The sequence below is a fragment of the Hippopotamus amphibius genome, chromosome 12 (assembly GCF_030028045.1).
Source record: "Hippopotamus amphibius kiboko isolate mHipAmp2 chromosome 12, mHipAmp2.hap2, whole genome shotgun sequence".
In the NCBI taxonomy this organism is placed as follows: Eukaryota; Metazoa; Chordata; class Mammalia; order Artiodactyla; family Hippopotamidae; genus Hippopotamus; species Hippopotamus amphibius.
The window spans coordinates 29,533,042-29,553,108 of record NC_080197.1 but is presented as its reverse complement, the minus strand read 5'-3'; the positions used below and the strand labels follow the sequence as shown (position 1 = coordinate 29,553,108).

General features: G+C 43.1%; 1 protein-coding gene across 1 annotated transcript; it reads left to right on the top strand.

Annotated features, from left to right (window-relative positions):
- Positions 1-5,165: 5,165 nt before the first annotated feature.
- SIRPB2 (signal regulatory protein beta 2) lies at positions 5,166-14,345 on the top strand. The gene is made up of 5 exons (XM_057703866.1): positions 5,166-5,352; positions 10,827-11,192; positions 12,241-12,582; positions 13,119-13,184; positions 14,248-14,345. Exons 1-5 carry the CDS (start codon positions 5,166-5,168, stop codon positions 14,343-14,345), a joined length of 1,059 nt encoding a protein of 352 aa, XP_057559849.1.
- Positions 14,346-20,067: the final 5,722 nt, after the last annotated feature.

The following is a 20,067-nucleotide window of genomic DNA, read 5'->3' as shown; positions in this document are numbered from 1 at the left end:
AGCCATCAGGGAAATTCTTGTCAAATCCACAATGAAATATCATCTCACACCTGTTAGAATAGCTATTATAAAAAAGATAAGAAATAACAAACATTGGAGAGGATGTGGAGAAAAGGGGACCTTTGCACACTGTTGGTGGGAATGTAAGTTGGTGCAACCACTATGAAAAACAGTATTGATTTTCCTCCAAAAATTAAAAATAGATCTGCCATATGATCCAGCAATTCCATTTCTGGGTATTTATCTGAAGAAAATGACAACAATAAAAGATATAGGCACCCCACATACATTGCAGCATTATTTACAATAACCAAAATATGGAAACAACCTAAGTGTCCATTGACAGATGAGTACACAAAGAAAATGCAGTGTATATGCACATTGGAATATTTTTCAGCCATAAAAAAGAATGAAACCTTGCCATGTGTGACAATATGGGTGTATCTTAAGGGCGTCATGCTGAGTGAGATAAGTTGGACAGAGAAGGACAAATATTGTATGATCTCCCTTACAATGTGTAATCTAAAAAAACAAAAACAAGCTCACAGGTACAGAGAACAGATTGGTGGTTGCCAGAAGCTGTGGGGGCAGGGGACAAAATGGGTGAAGGAGGTCAAAATGCCCAAACTTCCAGTTATAAAATAAGTAAGTCATGAGGATGTGATGTACAGCATAGTGACTATAGTTAATAATACTGTACTGAATATTTGAAAGTTGCTAAGAGAGTAAATCTTAAAAATTTTCATCACAAGAAAAATATTTTTATAAGTATATATGGTGATGGATGTTAACTAGACTTATCATGGTGATAATTTTGCAATATATACCAATATCAAATAATTATGTTGTATACCTGAAACTAATATAATGTTAGATATCAATCATATCGCAATTAAAAGTGCAGTTAAATTTTAAAACTTCAATGAGATATCATCTCACATCCATTAGGATGGCCACTATTAAAATAACAAAAAATAACAAGTGCTGACAAGGATGTGGAGAGATGGGAACACTTGTGCACTGGGTGGGAATGGAAAATAGTATGGAGGTTTCTCAAAAAATTAAAAATAGAACTATTATATGATCTAGCAATCTCATGTCCAGTATCCAAAAGAATTCAAAGCAGGATCTTGAAGAGATACTTGCAAGCTCACGTTCATCACAGCATTAGGCACAATAAGCAAGAGAGAAGCAACCCAAATGTCCATCAACAGATAAATGGATAAAGAAAATGTGGTATGTCCACACAATGGAATATTATTCAGCCATAAAAAAGGAAATCCCATCACATGCTACAAATTGGATGAACCTAGAGAGCATTATACTAAGCAACATTTCCCAGCCACAAAAGGACAAATACTGCACAACTCCACTCATATTAAGTATCTAAAGTAGTCAAAATCATAGAAACAATAAGTTAAACAGCAGTTGCCAAGGACAAGGCTGGACCTTCAAAGGGAAATTAGTGTTTAGCGGGGTATAGTTTCAGTTCTGCAAGATGAAAAATTTCGGTCATCTGTTGCACAACAATGTAAATATATTTAACACTACAGAATTGTACGTTTTAAAAGGGTTAAAATAGTAGATTTAATGTTAGGAGATTTTTTTTACCCACAATAAAGGAAAAAGAATCCACACAAAAAAACCTTTAAGATGGGTGAAAGAAGCCAGACACCAGTCACTGTATAATTCTATCTATGTGAAATTCAAGAACCAGCAAAACCAACCTATGGTGACAGAAAACAGATTGGTGGTTTCCTATGGGGTCAGAGACTGAATAAAAAGGAGTAAATAAATAAATACTCAACATCTTGAGGTGGTGATTACATGTGTGTATACAGACATTTAAAAAAATCTAAAATTTCAGTGAGCTATATATTTGTACCCTTACATACACTACTCTGAAGGTTATACCTCAAGAAAAATTAAAACAATACTAACAAACATGTCATGGGATTTGACATAAGAAAAAAAATAGACAAGAAAGGGGAACCAAGCCATAGGACAGGACAAGTTGCAAACAGCAGAGAGTCAGGTTCATGCCTAACTGCTGGAGAACTAAGAATCTGCAGGATTCACAGGAACCCACTACTAGTGGTCACAGCTACCTGTGATTTACAAGTGATTTATGGAAGATTTATGGTAGGGGCCACCACAAAACCCCACATTTGCCACATTCGGATGCCCATACATCTTCCCTATTTCATTTCTAGAGGACAAATCATGCCTCTCCTTCTCTTTCACCTTCCAAATCTACTGTAAGTTTCTTTCCTCAGGAGAACCTAATCCTGAGCAAACCTGGCAAGGAGTTCTGAAAAATGTGGTTCCCAGGGTTTAGCCCCTCTAATAAAGAGGAGAACAGAGAAAGGAATGGAGAGAAATGTTGATTGCAAAAACACCAGTGTTGTTACTTTTTTAATTGGTGTGGTTTGTTTTGTTTTGTTTTGTTTCATTTTGTTTCATTGTTTTGTTTTGTTTTTGCTGATGCGGTTGAATGTTTTCCCGAGACTTGCTTACTGGGTTTTCCATTTTGTGGTAAACAATGAAGAAGCTATTGTTTTATAAAGTTCCATTTTTGCAGAGAGAAAAAGGTCAATGTAAGTGTGGACTTGTGTTTTATATACACCTCAGTTACCCCTGTTGGAAACAATTTAGACTAACTCCTCAAGCTAGAAATAGACAACATCATTCCTGCAACAACCAAGTACCAAGTCCACTAACCAGGAGGAGAATCACTGCTCCTAGATACTGAGAAATTACTGGGAGTCAGTGCCCCCACACACTAATTACATAGCATCCATTTCATAGTGAAGGGACAGGTTTAATATTTTATGTACTTCCTTGTGCATTTTCCTCCTCACAGTAGTCCAGTCCCTTCCTGTGCAGCTCTGTCTCTTATCAAATCTGGAGCCTAAGACTTGTTGCCTCAAGGAGGGGGCTGGAGGGATTCCAGCAAAAACAAAGAAAACCATCTGCTCAGAAGAGGGCTGAAGTTAGGAAAGACCCTGCAGAAAGAAAGAAGGGGATGTCTTCCCAAGTATGTTTAGAAATCTTAGGGCAGAAGGGATTTGGCCTGGTGTCTTAGGGTGTCCAGGAACCTTCCTAGGGTGCCACAGGCCACACAAGGGGCCATGTTCAACCTGACATCTGAGCAGTAGATTAGAAATAGGCAACCATGGTTAACCCTAGGGAAGATAACATTGAGGATCCTCATGAAGGAGATTTTAAATCTTGTGAATTTTGAACCCCATGGTTGCCTGTGATAAATTACAAGACACACAATTCTTTACCCGCTACCTATATCCATGCTCTTTGCGACCTGATTATGTGGCTCCTCTCATCAAGAGGTGAAGTCTATTTTCCATCCCTTGAATCTGGTCTGGTCTTGTGACTTGCTTTGGCCAGAAGAATGTGGCAAAAGTGACATTGTTACCTTAGAACTTCTGCTCTCTCTCAAAACTGCACACCTCAACTGCGCAAGCCTGGACTAGTCTCCTGGAGAATAAGCAACCACATGGAGGAGGAGAACTGAGGTGCCCCAGGGGACAGTCATCCAACCCCAGTAGCAAAGCAACTTAGCCAACCTGCTGCAGATCTTGAGTGCATGGCAATCCCAGTCAAAAATCAGCTGAGATGTAAAGAACCATGGAGCTGAGCTCAGATGAAACTATCAACCCACAGAATCACAAATTAAATAAATAGTTATTGTTTTAAGCCACAACATTTTTGGTGTGGTTTGTTACCCAGCAGTAGCTAACCAATACAATGCCTTACCTATTAAAATAAATAAAATTAATTTTAAATAAAATTTGAGAATGAAAGAAATAGCTGAGAAAGGAATTCACATAGATGAGTGGCTGATTCAAAAGTTCCCCTGTGAGGATGACATGGAGGTCCTGAGGATCTGGTGGAATTTTCTAGGCCTGTGGTCTGTTCAGAGAGGTTCCAATATATGGGTCTCCTCAACAGGAGAACAAGCAGAGGAAGCAATGCAATTTAGCAGTGGTGCCAATGCAAGGTCCCAAAGGCCATGCAAGACTAGCCACACCTCAACAGACCCAGTGAAAAGTGCTCAGGGACCAAGCCAGACCAACCTCTAAGACAGACCAGACCCCAACACAGTGCTCAGACCCAAGGCCCACCATTCCACCGCAGAAAGAAATTTCATCTTCCTCTGCATTAGGAAAGAAGAAGGAAAGCACTGAAAGCTTGAGGTTCTTCTTTTTTTTTTTTTTTTTTTTTTTCCTGGAAAAGACTGAGTTAACCTAAGAGAGAATGATGACAGCATATACAGTGCTTACTCCACCCCATACATGCAACCATATTTTTATTTTAATTTTACAGATCAGGAGTGCTCAATGATTGTCCTAGGATCACACAGCAAGATCTGGGTAAAGCCAAGATTTGAATCCAGATAGTGCAGCTAAAGAAGCTGTCAGACCTGGAAGAGCCTGGGATTAATTAGCAAACTTAATCTTTTCCTTCCTGATAGCCAACATGATGGGGGGATCTCAAGGAAGTTTAGATCAATTACAGAAAATTAAGGTGCCACAAACACAAATTTTTGCACAATCTGAGTATTTTACATTTGGACCCCAAGAAATGGAAGTTTAGATAGTTGCCCACGATTATACAATTAGGAATGGAGTCTGTGCTCACTGTGCAATGCTAACAGCAGGGCCTCAGGGGGCCTGCTTTGTAATAAATCCTTCTTAAGCAAATGTCACTTCCTCTATTTCCTACATATTATGAATGACAATGGCTAATATGTTTGGCCTTTACATTATGCTAAGCCCTCACACACATATATCATTCCTGCAACATCTTTCTTAAGAAGGGATTGCTACTGTCCCCATTTTGTAAATGAGGCAACAAAGGCTCGAAGATGACAAGTGACTTTGAGCGGTCACACAGCCAGAAAGAGACAGACCCAATTCTTGATCCAAAGTCAGGCTGACTTGAGGGCACACTATGATAGCCATGCTCATCTCCCTCCCAGGATGCCAAGGAGTGGGGCCTAGGAAAGGTCATTAAGGCTTTGACAGAGTGATTACAGGAACTACGTTTAGACACGAAAGCCGGAAATCCCTCCACCCAGCTTCTTCCTCTTACACCAGCAGCCTTGTCTTACTGCGATGAAAATACTTCTCCAAGTAGCCTTGGCCATGAAAAGCAGAAAAAGCCTTGCCCACAAACCCCACGTCAGACTCCAATACCCATCAGAGAGTGGAATGGTGGCCAGTCTAGGAGACCACAGGAGGCACCCTGTGCCGCCCTTGACAGCACCCCCTACCTGCCTGGCTCACTCACCTCCCTGCTCCTGGCTGCTGGCACTGCTCCTTGTCCTCTCAGGTGAGTAGGATCTGGGACAGAACAGGATCTACCCCTGGCTGATCCCAGAGAGGGGTGCCAGGAGGGGCTTGACCCTACCAAGATGAAGTAAAGGCGGGGGGTGGGGGCGGGGAGGGCGGCATGCTGAGAACTTTCCTGATCCCAGCAGAGTGCAGACCAAGTGTTGAGAGAAGCAGAATTTCTTGGGCAACACAGGGTTAAGCTCCCAGGCTCTGGGATCACAACGCTGAGTTCTGGCTCAGACACTTGTATGCCTATCTACAAAGAACTGCTCTTTGGGATCTTTCTCTACGGGGTGTAAGTATTAAATATAAAAATGGTGAGGCTCAGCCCAGGACAGGCTACAAAATTTACCCAGCCCTGTGCAAAATGAAAGTACATGTCCTTTGTTCAAAAAGTATTCAGAATTTTAAGACAGCAACAGTAGAGCATTAAGGCAAGCATGAGGCCCTTCTAAGCTTTGGGCCCTGTGCAACCATACAAATCAAACATCCGTGAGCCATGGGGGCTCTGTAAAATGAGACTAATCCTAGGGCCCACCTCTTTGTTTGGAGGATTCGATGAGATAATACCTATAAATACCTGGCACAATGTAAAGATTTAACAACTTTTGGCTGTTATTATCATACCCATGTCTCCTCTAAGTCAGGATCAGGCTGATTTAACTCCTAAGTTTTGGGGCTTCTGGGTAAAACTCAGCCTCTGAGCCCAGAACCCTCTGATCCACCAGACAAGGTGTGTGGCTGTCAGTGGGCTCATTGCAACCCCTGCCCATGTGGGTCTCTGCCCCAAGCCCTACTGTGATCTAGATTCTTCTCATTACACCTTGGGTCCTCCAGAATGGTCACCACCAAGAGAGGCCCCAGTGGGACCCAGGTGTGGAACCAGACCCGGATATTCCCTCATTTACTGGCTGTGACTTGGGGCACTTCTTCCAGCTGGTTTTCTCAATGTGTGAATTGTATTTCTTAGTAACTCATTTCACAAGTGCTTTTGAGTGCCCATTATGTGTTAGGCACCAGGTTAGGAAATCACGTATCTAAACTAACTAGGATAAAATATATTCAAAATAATTTTGAAAAATATTGATTTCTATCAGGCTTCCAAAAGGGAACCCCTCAATAGGGATCATGAAAACCAAAGCATGCAGATGGGAAATGGGTGGAAAAGAATCCCAGAGCTGTGGGAAAGGGACTGGTCCAACTCCACAGACAAGGTAGAGACAAAGCACTGAGGACATTTCCCAAAGTCCACATGACAACATAGAAGGAGAATCAGGAAAGGGAGGGTGAAAAGGGTGTGGGGCACAGGGCCTTATTCCAGGCTCCAGTTTCCTCCCTGCTGTTTCACTTACCCAGACTCGCCCCAGATGGAATAAGAATTGTGAGACTTTCTGAGCCCTCACCTCCCCCCACTGCCTCTTCTCCATTAGTTCTCTTTTCTCATCACACACAGAAATGTCATCTTCGTAAATTTTTTAACAGCTTTTTGAGGTACAATTGACATACAAAAAACTGTATATATTTAAGGTATACAATTTGAAGCATTTTGTGGGTATTGGACATTTCACAGTTGTGAACTTATCACCAAGATAATCACCTAACACCCATAAAAGTTTCCTTGTGATTCATCCTTTCCACTCCTCCTCCTCCACAGGCAACTGCTTATCTGCTTCCCATCACTATGGAGTAGTTTGCATTTTCTAGAACTTTATACAACAAAATCACACAGTATATATTCCTTTTTGCCTGGCTTCTTTTACTCATCGTAATTATTCTGAGGTTCATTCATGTTGCTGCACATAACAATAGTCATTTCTTTTCACTTCTATCTACTGTATGGATAAAGCACAGTTTATTTTTCCACTCAACTATTGACAGACATTTGGGTTGCTCGCAGTTTGGGGCTATTACAAAGAAAGCACCTATGAATATGTAAAAGTCTTTGTGTGGACATATGCTTTCATTTCTCTTGGGAAAATACGTAAGAATAAAATGACTGGATCATATGATAGGTGATTGTTTAACTTTTTAAGACACTGCTAAAATGTTTTCCAAAATAGTTGTACCATTTTTCATTGCCATCATCAATGTAAGAGGATGACATTTCCCCCACATCCTAGCCAACACTTGGTATGGTCAGCCTTTTCAATTTTAGTGTAGTAATATCTCATTGTAGCTTTAATTTGCATTTACCTAATGTGTAATGATGTTGAACATCTTTCGCATGCATCTTTTTCGATGAGGATCTGTTCAACTCCCATTTTTAGACTGTGTTTCTTATTATTGAGTTTTGAGGATTCTTTATATAATTCTGGTTACAAACATTTTATCAGATGTATGTTTTGCAAAGATTTGCTGCTACTCTGTGCTTCCCTTTTCTTCTTTCACAAGTGTCCTTTGAACTCCTTTTGAGTTCTTAATTTTTATGAACTCCAATTTATCAATGCGTTCTTTTATTGATCATGATTTGGGTGTTGTATCTAAATATATGGTAAAATTCACTAGTGAAGTTATCTGGGCTTGGAGTTTTCTCTGTGAGAAGGTTTTTAATACAAATTAAATGTTTTAAATACACAATAGGACTGTCAAGTTTATCTCTTCTTGAGGTAGCTTTGGTAGTTTGTGATTTTCAAGAAATTTGTATTGTCAAATATATACAGGCATGAAACTTGTTCATAACAATCCCTTATTATCCTTTTAATATCTGTAAAATCTGTACTTGTGTCACCGCTCTCGTTCCTGATATCTATCTATGGTCCTCCCTCTCTCTCTCTCTCTTTCTCTCGTTCTCCTTTTCAGTAGGGCTAGAAATGTATCAGTTTTAATGATCTTCTCAAAGATTTTATTCTCATTGCTTTTCTCTATTGGCTTTGGCTTTCTGCTTTATTGATTTTTCACTCAGACCTTTGTGGTTTCCTTTCTTTTATTTACTTTTGATTTAATTTGCTCTTTTTTTTCTAGTTTGTTAAGGTGAAACTAAGGTCACTCATTTAAGTCTTTTCTTCTTTCCTAAATAAGCATTTAATGCTATAAATATCCACCAGCTTAAGCAGCATACCACAAATTTTAATGTTGTGTTTTCATTTTCATTCAGATAAAAATACCTTCTAATTTCCCTTTTATTTTGTCTTTGACTTGTGTGTTATTTAGTTTCCACACATCTGCAGTTTTCCAGGCATCTGTCTGTTATTGATTCTACTAATTTAATTCCTTGTGGTCAAAGTTTATGCTTTTCATGACTTGAATTCCTTTAAATTTATTAAGACTTTTTGATGACTCAGAACATGCTCTGTCTTTGTAAATATTCCTTGTGCACTTGAAAATAACTGTATATCTTGCTACTTGGGGATATAATTTTCTGTAAATATCAACTAGACTAAGTTGTTGATCATGTTTTTAAATCGTCTATATTCTTTCTGATTTTCTGCCTACTTACTCTATCAACTATTGAAATAAGTATATTGAAATCTCAGACAATAACTGTGGATTTGTCTGTTTCTCCCTGCAGTTTTGTTGGGTTTTGCTTCATATACTTTCAAGTTCTATTATTAGATGCATAAATGTTTGGGGGCTTTATGCCTTCTTGATTATTTTACCTCTTTATCATTATCAAATGGCATTCTTTATTCCTGGAGATATTCTTTGCTCCAAAATCTACCTTATCTGATATTAATATAACCACTCCAGCTTTTTATTAGTGTTAGTATGATATATCTTTTCCCATCATTCTCCTTTTTAACATATTTGCACCTTTGTATTTAAAGTGTATTTCTTTGTAATTGGATCTTACTTTTTTGTCCAATCTGACAATCTCTAACTTTTTTTTTCCCCCCGCCCTCCCCCAATCTCTAACTTTTAATGGGAATATTTAGAACATTTACATTTAAAGTAATTTTTGATATGATTAGTTTTAAATCTATTACCTTCCCATTTCTCCTACTTGTTCTTTGTTCCCTTTTATTTTTTTTCTGTCTTCATTTGGTAGTTTAATGTTTTTATAATACTATTTTCTCTCCTTTATTGACTTAGTAGCTACAACTGTTTATTTTGTAGTTTAGTGGTTGCTTTAGGGTTTATATCTCTTTAATTTATCAACATCTACCTTAAGTGATACCATATCATTTTACGTATAGTATAAGAACCTTATGATGGTATACTAACATTCTCCCTACCCCAGCCTTTATTTTATTATTGCCTTAACTTTACTTGTACATGCATTATAAGCTTCACAATAGAATGTTACTATATTTTATTATTTTGGGACCTTGCTTTTGAGATTTGCACAGTTTAGCACATACATGTAAGGAAACTACCTGAGGCCAGGGAAAGAACAAGCAGAAAGAATTAGAGAGAAAAGGTCTGACTGACTCAAATAGTGGTATTTGGGGTTGAGTGTTTGCTGAACTTCCTGGAACTAAGGACATGAAGGACAAATGGAATCCCTAGGATTGAACATGGGGTGTCACTTGGTCACAACTCTAAGGAAGTTCTTAGTGGCTAATGGCACACACCTAGCTGAAGATGGGGAGGAAATGAATATAGAATTCCACAACCCTTCCGCATAGCCTCTTAGGAGGAAATGTTTGCTTCAGCTTTCTCCCCTACACCATGATACAAACTTAGGTCTTGGAATGAGACCTAGTTACTCCCAAGGCCTGATGGAAGTACAGATGAAAGGAAACTCAGGGCACAAAGCTAATGACCTTGTGGTGAGCAGAAACTTAAGGCAACTGATCTGAATCCAAATCCTGGCCATGACACCTACTGAATGCATGGTTTCCCTCAGGTTTCCGCACCTCTCTGAACATTAGTTTTCTCTCAGGAATGGAGAAGCTCACAGAGTTCTTGGAGGAGGTAACTGAGGTGCTGTTCATAACCCAGGTATAGAAGAACTTCCATGGCAGGCCTTGGCCTTCCTTCACTGTGCTCAGTCTGAGGCCAAACTCAACAGTTCAACCTATCTTCTGATAAGGACACCAGTTGTATTGGGTTAGAACCCACCTATGTGACCTCATTTTAACTTAGTCACCTATTTAAAAACCCTATCTCCAAATGGAGTCTCATTCTGAGATGCTGGGAGTTAGGACTTCAGTATATGAATTTGTGGGGGAGGCACAATTCAGCCCAATTAATGGTGATCCTGGGAAAGCTACCTAAGCTTTCTGAGTTCTCAGTGTCTTCTGTTGTAAGATGGGGGGTGATGCTGCCCACCTCTAAGGAGTGTTGGAGAAATAAATGAGATAATACATTCAAGTGCCATCTATTACTCATAAGTCTCCATTTAATAGCCCTGCTCTCTCTCTCTCCCCAGCCAGCTGCCTCATCTCCTCTTTTACTTCCCTCTCCAACAACACCCCTCGAGTGTTCTAAGCAATTGTTCTTGACCAGCTGATGGCTGGTTTATGTTAAGCTTGCCTCTTAGGGTTCCAAGTCCCTTCAGCCCAGCACAAGGCCTTTCTTCCTCTGTTGCAGGAGCTTCTGAGCAGAGCAAGGGAGATGAGTGGCAGGTGCTGCAGCCTGAGGGCCCCATGCTGGTGGCAGAAAGTGAGACACTCCTACTGAGATGTACAGTAGTTGGCTCCTGCACTGATGCCATGATAAAATGGGTCAAGGTAAGCAACCAGGACCTGCAGGAAATTTATAACTTCAAACATGGCTTCTTCCCCGGGGTGATGCCCATGATCCAGAAGACACCGGAGCTACTTAATTGCGACTATTCCATCTATATCCACAATGTCACCAAGAAACATGTTGGAACCTACCATTGTGTGAGACTTGATGGCTTGAGTGAGCACCCAGGAGAGAAGCTGGGTGAGGGCACCTCTGTGCTTGTGAAGGGTGAGTATCAGGCCCTGCAGTTCATATCTCTGATCTATCTCCCGCATCAGTCAACTTTATCCACAATCATGCTACACTCACAAAAACTCTGTGGCATATAACAACTAGTATGTCTCACTCACACATTTACAGGCAGCTGGGGTGGTTCTGTTCTACATGTCTCACTCCAGGGCCCACATTGGCCAAAGTATATATTTCTCATGGAGATGGCAGAAACACAAGAGGGCAAGTCCCCACGTTTCAAGCTTCTACTCATATAATGTCTGCTAGCCCATTGTCTAAAGCAAGTCACATGACTAAGGTCAAAGTTAAGAGACAGGAAGTAAACCTGGCCACCATGAGTCCACGGAGAGTATGGATGTGCCACACTATCAGAGGAGAGTCAAGAACTGGGACTGATCATTTAATCCCCAAGCAACCAGTCATGCTATCTGTAAGTCCATCAGTGGTGACCGGGACACCCAAATCCTGGGTCTGTCATTCAATAGAAGTGGGTTCTTAAGTTAGTCACTTCAGCTCTATATCCTTCAAGTGCTTAACTTGTGAAATAGGCAACATAATTCCTACCTTAAGAGATATTCAGGTGATGAAATAGAAGAATTGATATTTGTGAAATCCCTGTAAACTGCTGACATGGAGGGTATCTGTGAGCATGTGTTGGGGCAAGGGGTGGGAGTGGGGGTTTCATTTTAACTTAATGCAAGCATTTCAGGAAGTCTTCTCTGACTCCTTCCAAGCCTCTTAGTCCTGTAGCCCTCTGGGTTTCCAACCTCATGGGGATTTTCTGGACCATCTACACCCAGACTGAGAACTTCTCCAGGGCAGGACATTTGTGTTTCTTGCTGAGCTTTCTTTTCCCCAGTCCTAGCATCAGCACATAGTAGCTACTGAGAACTTCTTTACTGAGCTAATCAACTGATAAATAATGAGGGAAGGGAGTGGCTGAGTGAAGAAAAGAGGGGAAGGAAAAGCTGGGTAGATATGAGGGAAGAAATGAGTGGACTGTGGAGGGAGACACAGAACAACAAAGCCCTTTCTTTGGCTTCAGGAGCTGGGGACCCAGAGCCAGACCTCTGGATCATCCAACCCCAGGAGTTGGTATTGGCAACCACTGGAGACACTGTCTTCCTGAACTGCACGGTGCTTGGAGATGGTCCTCCCGGACCCATCAGGTGGTTTCGGGGGGCTGGTCTGAGCCGGGAGGCCATTTACAACTTTAGAGGCATCTCTGACCCCAATGTGACAGCAGTCCAGGCCTCCAAAAACGATTTCAGCATTCTTCTGCACGGCATCTCCACTGAGTATGCAGGCACTTACTACTGTGTAAAGTTTCAGAGGAAACCCAACAGACCTTATCTATCTGGACAGGGCACAATGCTGAGAGTCAAAGGTGAGACAGGTGGTCTAGGAGGTGTTGGGGCATAGGGGGAGGTGGTCTATGAGGAAATTTTCACCACATCCCAAACAAGCTAGCTCTTCTTAACCTCAAGGTCTTTACATAAGCTATTCCCTCTCCCTGGAATACTTTCTCCTTTTCTATGGAGAACTTCTACTCATCCTTCAAGGCCCAGCACAAGTAGCCCTTCCTCTGTGAAATCTCCTTCTCCCAAACAGTTAATTTCTTCCCATTCTGGGCTCCACACAACTTTGTATAGACTGTTAATGATTCAACAGACATCTATTGCATGCATTTGACTGCTCTACACTGTACTAGGTACTGCTACAATGAAGCTGGCATTGTCCCTACCCCAGAGACACTCAAGCAGGTCTAACTAGTCCTTCATAGTTACAGAGCTTGACTTCCAGCCCCCATTCCAGGCAGAAACTGGCAGATTTAACTCAGGGACCCTGGGTCCTAACACAGGGGCTCAAGAAGTGGAGGGATATAAAGAAAGAGGAGTGTGAGACCAATTCTCTCCCTTGCAGCAAAGCACACTTCTCTCCAAGAGTCAGAATTCACCAATGAACTTGCATCCAAGATATTTCCGTCAGGTGAGTGTACCTACCTCCAGCACCGTTAACGAATTCCCCACAGGTAAGTGGAGCCAGAGATGGCTTGGCCATGGGAAGGGAGCAGTCCCGGACTTCTAGGGCCCTTCTGCCACTAAGAGAGTTCCCAGGACTCTGTCTCAACTGCAGAACCAGAACCCAGAGAACTACATTAAAGTTCAAAGGAAGGAATTTCTGTAGTCAGTGCTAACTGTTCAGTGGGCAGTCTTGCTTCTGAGGTGGTGACCTCCCCATGATTCAGAGCAAGAATACACTGAAGCTGTGCATATCAGTGCTGAAGAACATAGCTTTGTGGCCAGGGTCCCTGGATTGAGCCCCGTTCTAGCTGTGAGATTATGGACAGGTTGCCTTACTCCTTGAATCTCTGATATTCTGCTCTGTGATCTAGGGGAAGGAAAGGAGATAAGAAACAGAGAGCCTACCTCATGGGGTTATACACAGATCCAATGGGGCCACATGTGCTAAGTGCCCAGAACTGTGCCTGTCACATCACCTCAAGGTGCACTCAAGGGCACTTGATAACTTGGGCAAACTTGGAATAGAGGTGACCAGGTTAGCTTCCCTGATGCTCAGCCCTGTTTTTGCCATTCTTAGGAGCCAAACCATTTGGTTCCATCACAACTTTGACACATGTAGCCCTGAGCAAATCACTTCCCCATTCTGGGTCTGTCTCCTCATCTCTACAAGTTGGATCACTACCCTACCTTGCAAGATTAATTTGATGATTATATAAGGCAGTTAGGAAGTGCTTAGCTCAGAACCTGGGACAGCAGAGCTGAGCAGTCTATAAAGAAAGCAGCTTTCTATTGTTATTAGAGGTCAGAGATGCTGTTAAGATGATTAAAGGTACAGGTAGGATATTGGGCAAAGGCTTTTCGAGTCTGAGACAGAAGGCTGGGAGGTCTTTGATCACTTTCAGGATAGAAAGGATGTGGCCCCAGAGGTTATACAGAAGCTGGGCCCAATTTCATCACAGGGGCACTGAGGTGTGGGCTGTTGGGGGCTCATCTGGTGTCTTTCCTGAGCTTTCCTCTGTGTCCACCAGGTCTGCTGTCTGTGCTCACACTTGTGGTTCTAGGGCTGAAAGCAGTGACCTTGGCTGCACTCCTGCTAGCCCTGGTTGCCCGCCGGAAGAGCCCTTGACAAGAAGACATCAAAACTTCAGGCTCAACAGAACTGTGCTCATCTTAGCATGTGGCATGGGGTAGACTGGTCAGCCCGAGAGTGGGTCCTCTAAGAGAGATTCTGGGACTCCCCAATCATTTCTCTGCCTCCAGTTCCAGCCTCCAAATGCCCTCAGGCCTCATGACAAACTCCAGGATCCCTACACCTGATTTCCGTTCATCTGTTGAAATTCCTCATTTGGCACTGAGCTCCTCTGTGATTTGCCTTCCTCTCTCTTCTCAGCCTGTTCAAGCCCTCCTTGTCCTTCAAGGCCTTGCCTGGGTCTCTCCTTGAGGCCCTTGCTTCTGTTGCAGCCCCTTCTGGAGGGCCTGCCCCCTTGCTCCCCACTCCACGTTTTCTTTTCCTTCAAGATCCAACCTATGGTCCTTTCCAGAAGGTTTCCTTGAGTGTCTCTGAGCTGGCCCAGCCAGACCACCTGTGCTCCTCCCTCTATATCCTTCCTTCCTCCTTTCCTGCCTTCTTTCCTTCTCCACTGTGGCTGGCTTGGATGGCTGTGATAGTTAGAATGCAGGTTTGGCAACTTTAACAAAACTTTTAAGTAACAGTGGCTCAAATCAGAAGAAAGTTGATTTCTCTAGTAATAGTCCAGCATAAGCATGCCAGGCACTTCAGGGACTCCCTGGTATTCAGACCCAGGATTCCTTGATCTTGTTGTTACCAGGTTCACTTCCCAGGCAGAAAGACCAGGGAAGGAAGTAGTGAAGGGGAAAATGACACTTCCCTTCAAGGTCACAGCTAGGAATTGGTCTATATCACCTCTAATTGGCTGGAATGTGGTCACATGGTTGCACCTAGCTGCAAGGAAGCCTGGGAAATGCAGTCTTTATTCTAGCAAGAGTGTGCCCAGCTAAAAGCTGTCACTACAGAACCAGAGAGTAAATATCAGTAGAACCAGTGATTCCACCTTTGTGGCATAGAGACAGCTTCTTACTTGCTCCATGGGACCCCTGAGTTCAATTCCCAGCTGAAATGGCACCTCTTTGTACCTCCACCTCCACCCTGGCAGCATAATGGAGGGCAGTAGTTCTCAAGAGGAGGATACTTTGCCCCCCAGGGGATATGTGGCAATATCTAAAGACATTTTTGACTGTCACAACTTGGGGGTAGATTTAGATTGTCACTGAACTTGCCCTTTAGTGGGTAGAGATCAGGGAAGCTGCTAACTATCCTATAATGCACAGGGCGGACCCCACAACCGAGAGTTATCTGGCCCAAAGTATCAGTAGTACCAAGGTTGAGAAGCCCTGGTGCAGGGGAAAGCAAGCATTCCTTGGAGTCAGACATGCCCAATCTCTAATCCTGAAGCCCCCACTCCCTCCCTGTGCACCATTAGTAACAAATCAGTCATTGCACCTCTTGGAACATCGAGGAAAATAACATGGACTCTCTGTATTGTATAAGAAACAATTCAATTCAACATCGACGGAGGGTTTACTCTGTGCTGTGTGCTCTGCGTATACTCAGTGCATGCAAACTCCCTTTCCTCTTTCCACACAAACATTTATTAGCACCTATTATGTAGGGAAGTAGATTAGTTTGGATATTTTTCATTATAACAAACAGAAGAGCAGCTGGAACAACATTAATCCAAAGGGGCCACGAATTTAGTCTGAGTGTTTTGCACCAGTTTCAGCATATCAATAACCAATATTGTGGTTGGACCGGCCCTTATAGTTCGTATTATGAGTGCAAGATGCCCTTCAGTGATAATCATCAGGGAACTTTGAAGAAATAGAGGTTTATTACTTACAAGACCTGGAAATTACACAGCACTCCTGGGGCCACACAGCAAGTTTGCAGGGAAACAAAAAGAGAGAGAGAGAACCTGGGGTTCTGTTTTATTGGGGCCTATGATTTTGTGTGCTCACTCTTTATTGGTAAATTTAAAACTTAAGAGCGGTAATTTAAAGTCCAGGAAGAGAAAAAAAGAAAAAAAACTAGTAACTCAAATGATCAGTGATTAAAATCAACCAAGATCTCTAAAGCAAGGGGAAGATGGCCTGACTTCTTCTCTAGCTCTGCGGCCGGCAATATGGTTATCTGAGATAGACGCATTGAAGGGGATGCCTCTTTGAAATGGATGCCTCAGAAATCAAAGCTTAAATCAGATAATCGCATTACCACAAAGGAAAAAGAAACAACTGTCGAGGTTTACGCTGCACTGAGAGTTGAATAAATCATTGATTTACCAGACATCAGAAGAAAGTGTAGATATAATAAATTGAATAATGTCTCCCTACAAAAGATATCCAAGTCCTAATCCTTGGAACCTGTGAATGTTATCTTGTATGGCAAAAAGGACTTTGCGAATGTGATTAAACATCTTTAAATGGAGCAGTTATCCTGAATTATCCAGGTGGGCCCTAAGTGCAATCAAAAGTGTCCTGAGGAGGAAGAGACAGATGGAGATTCCACACAGAAGAGGAGGAGAAAGCAATGTGACCACAAAGACAGAGATGGGAGTGATGCAGCCACAAGCTAAAGACTGCTGGCAGCCACAAGAAGCTGGAAGAAGCAAGGAGCAGATTCTCCCCAGTGACTCTGGAGGGAGCATGGCCCCCTGACACCTTGATTTCAGCCCAGCAATACTGATTTCAGACTTTTGGCCTCCAGAAATAGGAGAGAATAAATTTCTGTTGTTTTATGCCATCAGATTTGTGGTAATGTGTTACAGCAACCACAGGAAACTAACAGTGTGGAACTGGGCCTCTGAAATAACTGGGTGGTGTTCCCTGCTCTGCCCCTGAAAATCTCCACACCCGACAAGGCCCTGCATGGTCTGGTCCCTGCGACACCCCTCCCCCCTCATCTTATCTCCCACCACCACCCTTTAAACTGGCCCTACTCTGACACCCACTTGGGCCTTGGCCATACACATTCCCTAATTCAGGCAAGTCTGCTGAACTGTGCCTTCAAAGGCCTCCCCAGATCACCCCGTCCACCACCACATCTTCCTCCTTCTTGTTTCCCATTTGCAGCTTAAGTTTCTTCATGGCACTTACTGCTACATGTAAACGTAAGTGTGTGTGTGTGTGCGTGTGTATGTGTGTGAGTGTGTGTTTGAGTGTGTGTGTGAGAGTGTGTGAGTATGTGAGTGTGTGTGTGTGTGTGTGTGTGTGTGTGTGTGTGTGTGTGTGTTTATTTCCTTGACGATTATTAGTTTGTCCCCACTAGAATCTGAGCTCACTGAGGGCAGGAACCCAACTTTTCACTATTGTAGTCCCTTTCATTCACTCATAAAAAGTGGCTGAAGGCTGAAAAGGTGTCAGGCAGGTGGTGGAAGGTGGGACTAGAGAGTGGGACTGGGGTGAGGCCAGGATGAGAACCAAGGTGGGGAGGGGGTGAAACTTGGGGAGGAAGTGGGCTTTGGAGGGTAGGGGAGCATGTAGTACTGGGAGTGGGGTTAGGGGAGAAAGGGGTGGGGCTGGGTGGGTCAGGAGCTGGTGGTGGTGGATCTTCAAGGTAGGGGTGAGCCTGGAGGTGGTAGTGGTGGTGGGACTCAGGGATGGGGGTGGGGTGGGAGGAGCTGGGCAGGGGGAAGGGGTGGAGGTAGGAAGGCACAGGGCCTTCAGCACCACCCCACACCCAGTTTTGTTAAGGACTTCTATTTAAGTATTATGAAAATGTAGTTTCAACTTTACACCCTCACATCCCCTCTAATCAAATTGTGGCCCTAAATACCCCCAGTCAGATCATCTGGAGCTGCCTCCAGAAACCAGCCATGGAAGCACAGTCCTACAGGCCAAAGAGAGACGGTGGTGTGGTGGTTGGGAACACAAGGCTCACATCCGAGATGCCTGAGTTCAAACTCATTTAGGAATCTAGGGATCCCCATTTATAAAATGGAAATGATAATAGAACTCATTTCATAGCATTGTCATGAGGTTGAATACGTTAGTGTATTTAAGAGTGTCTGGGACATAGTTAAGTGGTCATAAACATCAGCTATCAGGTAGTGTCACAGGGGAAGGATGCCCAGAGGCCTCTGGAGGAGGGTCCAGGGATACCCTGACATAAGAAGGGGCTTTTCCAGGGGCACAAAAGTGAAGAGGGGCAACACCTGGATTCAGGGACTCCACTACTGGTTGAGGAGCTGCGTCACGGGGAGCCGATCACCTACAGACCTTTAAGCTGGGGCGAGTCATCGGTTAGTTTCCAGGGTGGAAGGGCCTTGCCTGGAGCTGAGCATGAGCCCAGCGCAGAGTGGGCCTCCAGGCCCTTGGACTTTCTGGGAAGTTGGAGGGCACCTAGGGTGGACACAGCAATGAAGGGGGCAGGAACTGGGAACTAGGGCTTGTGTTGGATGCCCTGAAATGAAAAGGATATTCTTGCACCACAAAAAAATCGTCCCTCCTCCCACACATCCCCCCAGGACCTAGTGCAGCTGAAAACCTGCTTTTAATAAAGTGAACCTAGACCCCAATTCATTTAACATATAAAATTAAAAGTATTTTTTGCGTGGTCTTGATATACACCAAATTTCCCAAGAATGCAACTCCTGTGTCAATCGAGGGAAGACTGAACTTTGTGTTGTTCGTAATCTTATTGAGGCTTTTTTTTTAACCAATTTTAAAAATTATGTCACCTACAGCAACACACTGACAATATTTTAATCACCCATAATACAGCCCTGTACATAGAGGCAAGCATCTAACTGCTTCATTTTGCCTTGTACTGTTCTTATACCTGAAGACTCAAATACAAATCATTTTACTCCAATTACTATCCGTTTTTTTTTTTCTCCAGTTAGGGCATGACTTGGTTTTCTCAATGCATGTAGATCAGTTTTATTATCTCTGAATTCCATTTAAGGCAGTAAAGGGGTGATACAAAATGATTGTTATGAAAATGGGTCTGAGAAGGCTGTGAACACGAGGCTGGCCCACCTCTCACCTTCCACTTTAAGTGTAGGCCCTGAGGCCCAGAGGCCCAGAGGGGGCAAGAGGCCTGCTCTCATCACCCAGCTTGTCCAGCAAGAGCCCAGCCCACAACGAGAGTGAATACTAAAAGCAGTGGTTCTGCAGTCACCTCACTTCGAGACTGTCCGTTTGTGGGTCTGTCTTTTCTCCTAGCCACAAAGGCATCTGTTTTATGGAAAATGAAAATTTTTATTTACTGAAATTAGGTCATTTCCCACAGTCAGCGCAATACTACTTGGGGGTGCAGGTACCTGCCCTGCATCCTTGTCCTCAGATTTTGACCCCTGAATTTCTCACTGGCTATGCAGACACTCAAGGTTTCATTTATTCACTCCTTCATTAATTCAGCAAAGAGTTGGTAAGTGACTGTTTAATGCCAGTGACTGCATGTCACAGGAGATAAAAGGACAACTAACATTCGCTGGGGCCTCACTAAGTATCAAACATTGCTCTCTCCGCAGTTCACATTGAATCCTCACACATCCCTCTGAAGTTGGAACTGTGAGGAGCTCCACTTTACACATCAGGAAACTGAAGCTTAGAGAGAGAATCTGTCCAAGATCACACAGCAGTAATAGCTGGGCTTCAACCCCAGGCTGTCTGAGTCCAGAGCACGTGCTCTTAAGCCGCATTGTGCTGGAAACAGCCACAGCCCCTGTTGTTCACAGGGATCCTGGCCCTTGGAGAAGGCAGGCATTTAACATGGTGCCAGAAGGCATAACCCTGGGGATGGTCTGATGAAGCCTGGGGAAGTAGAAAGG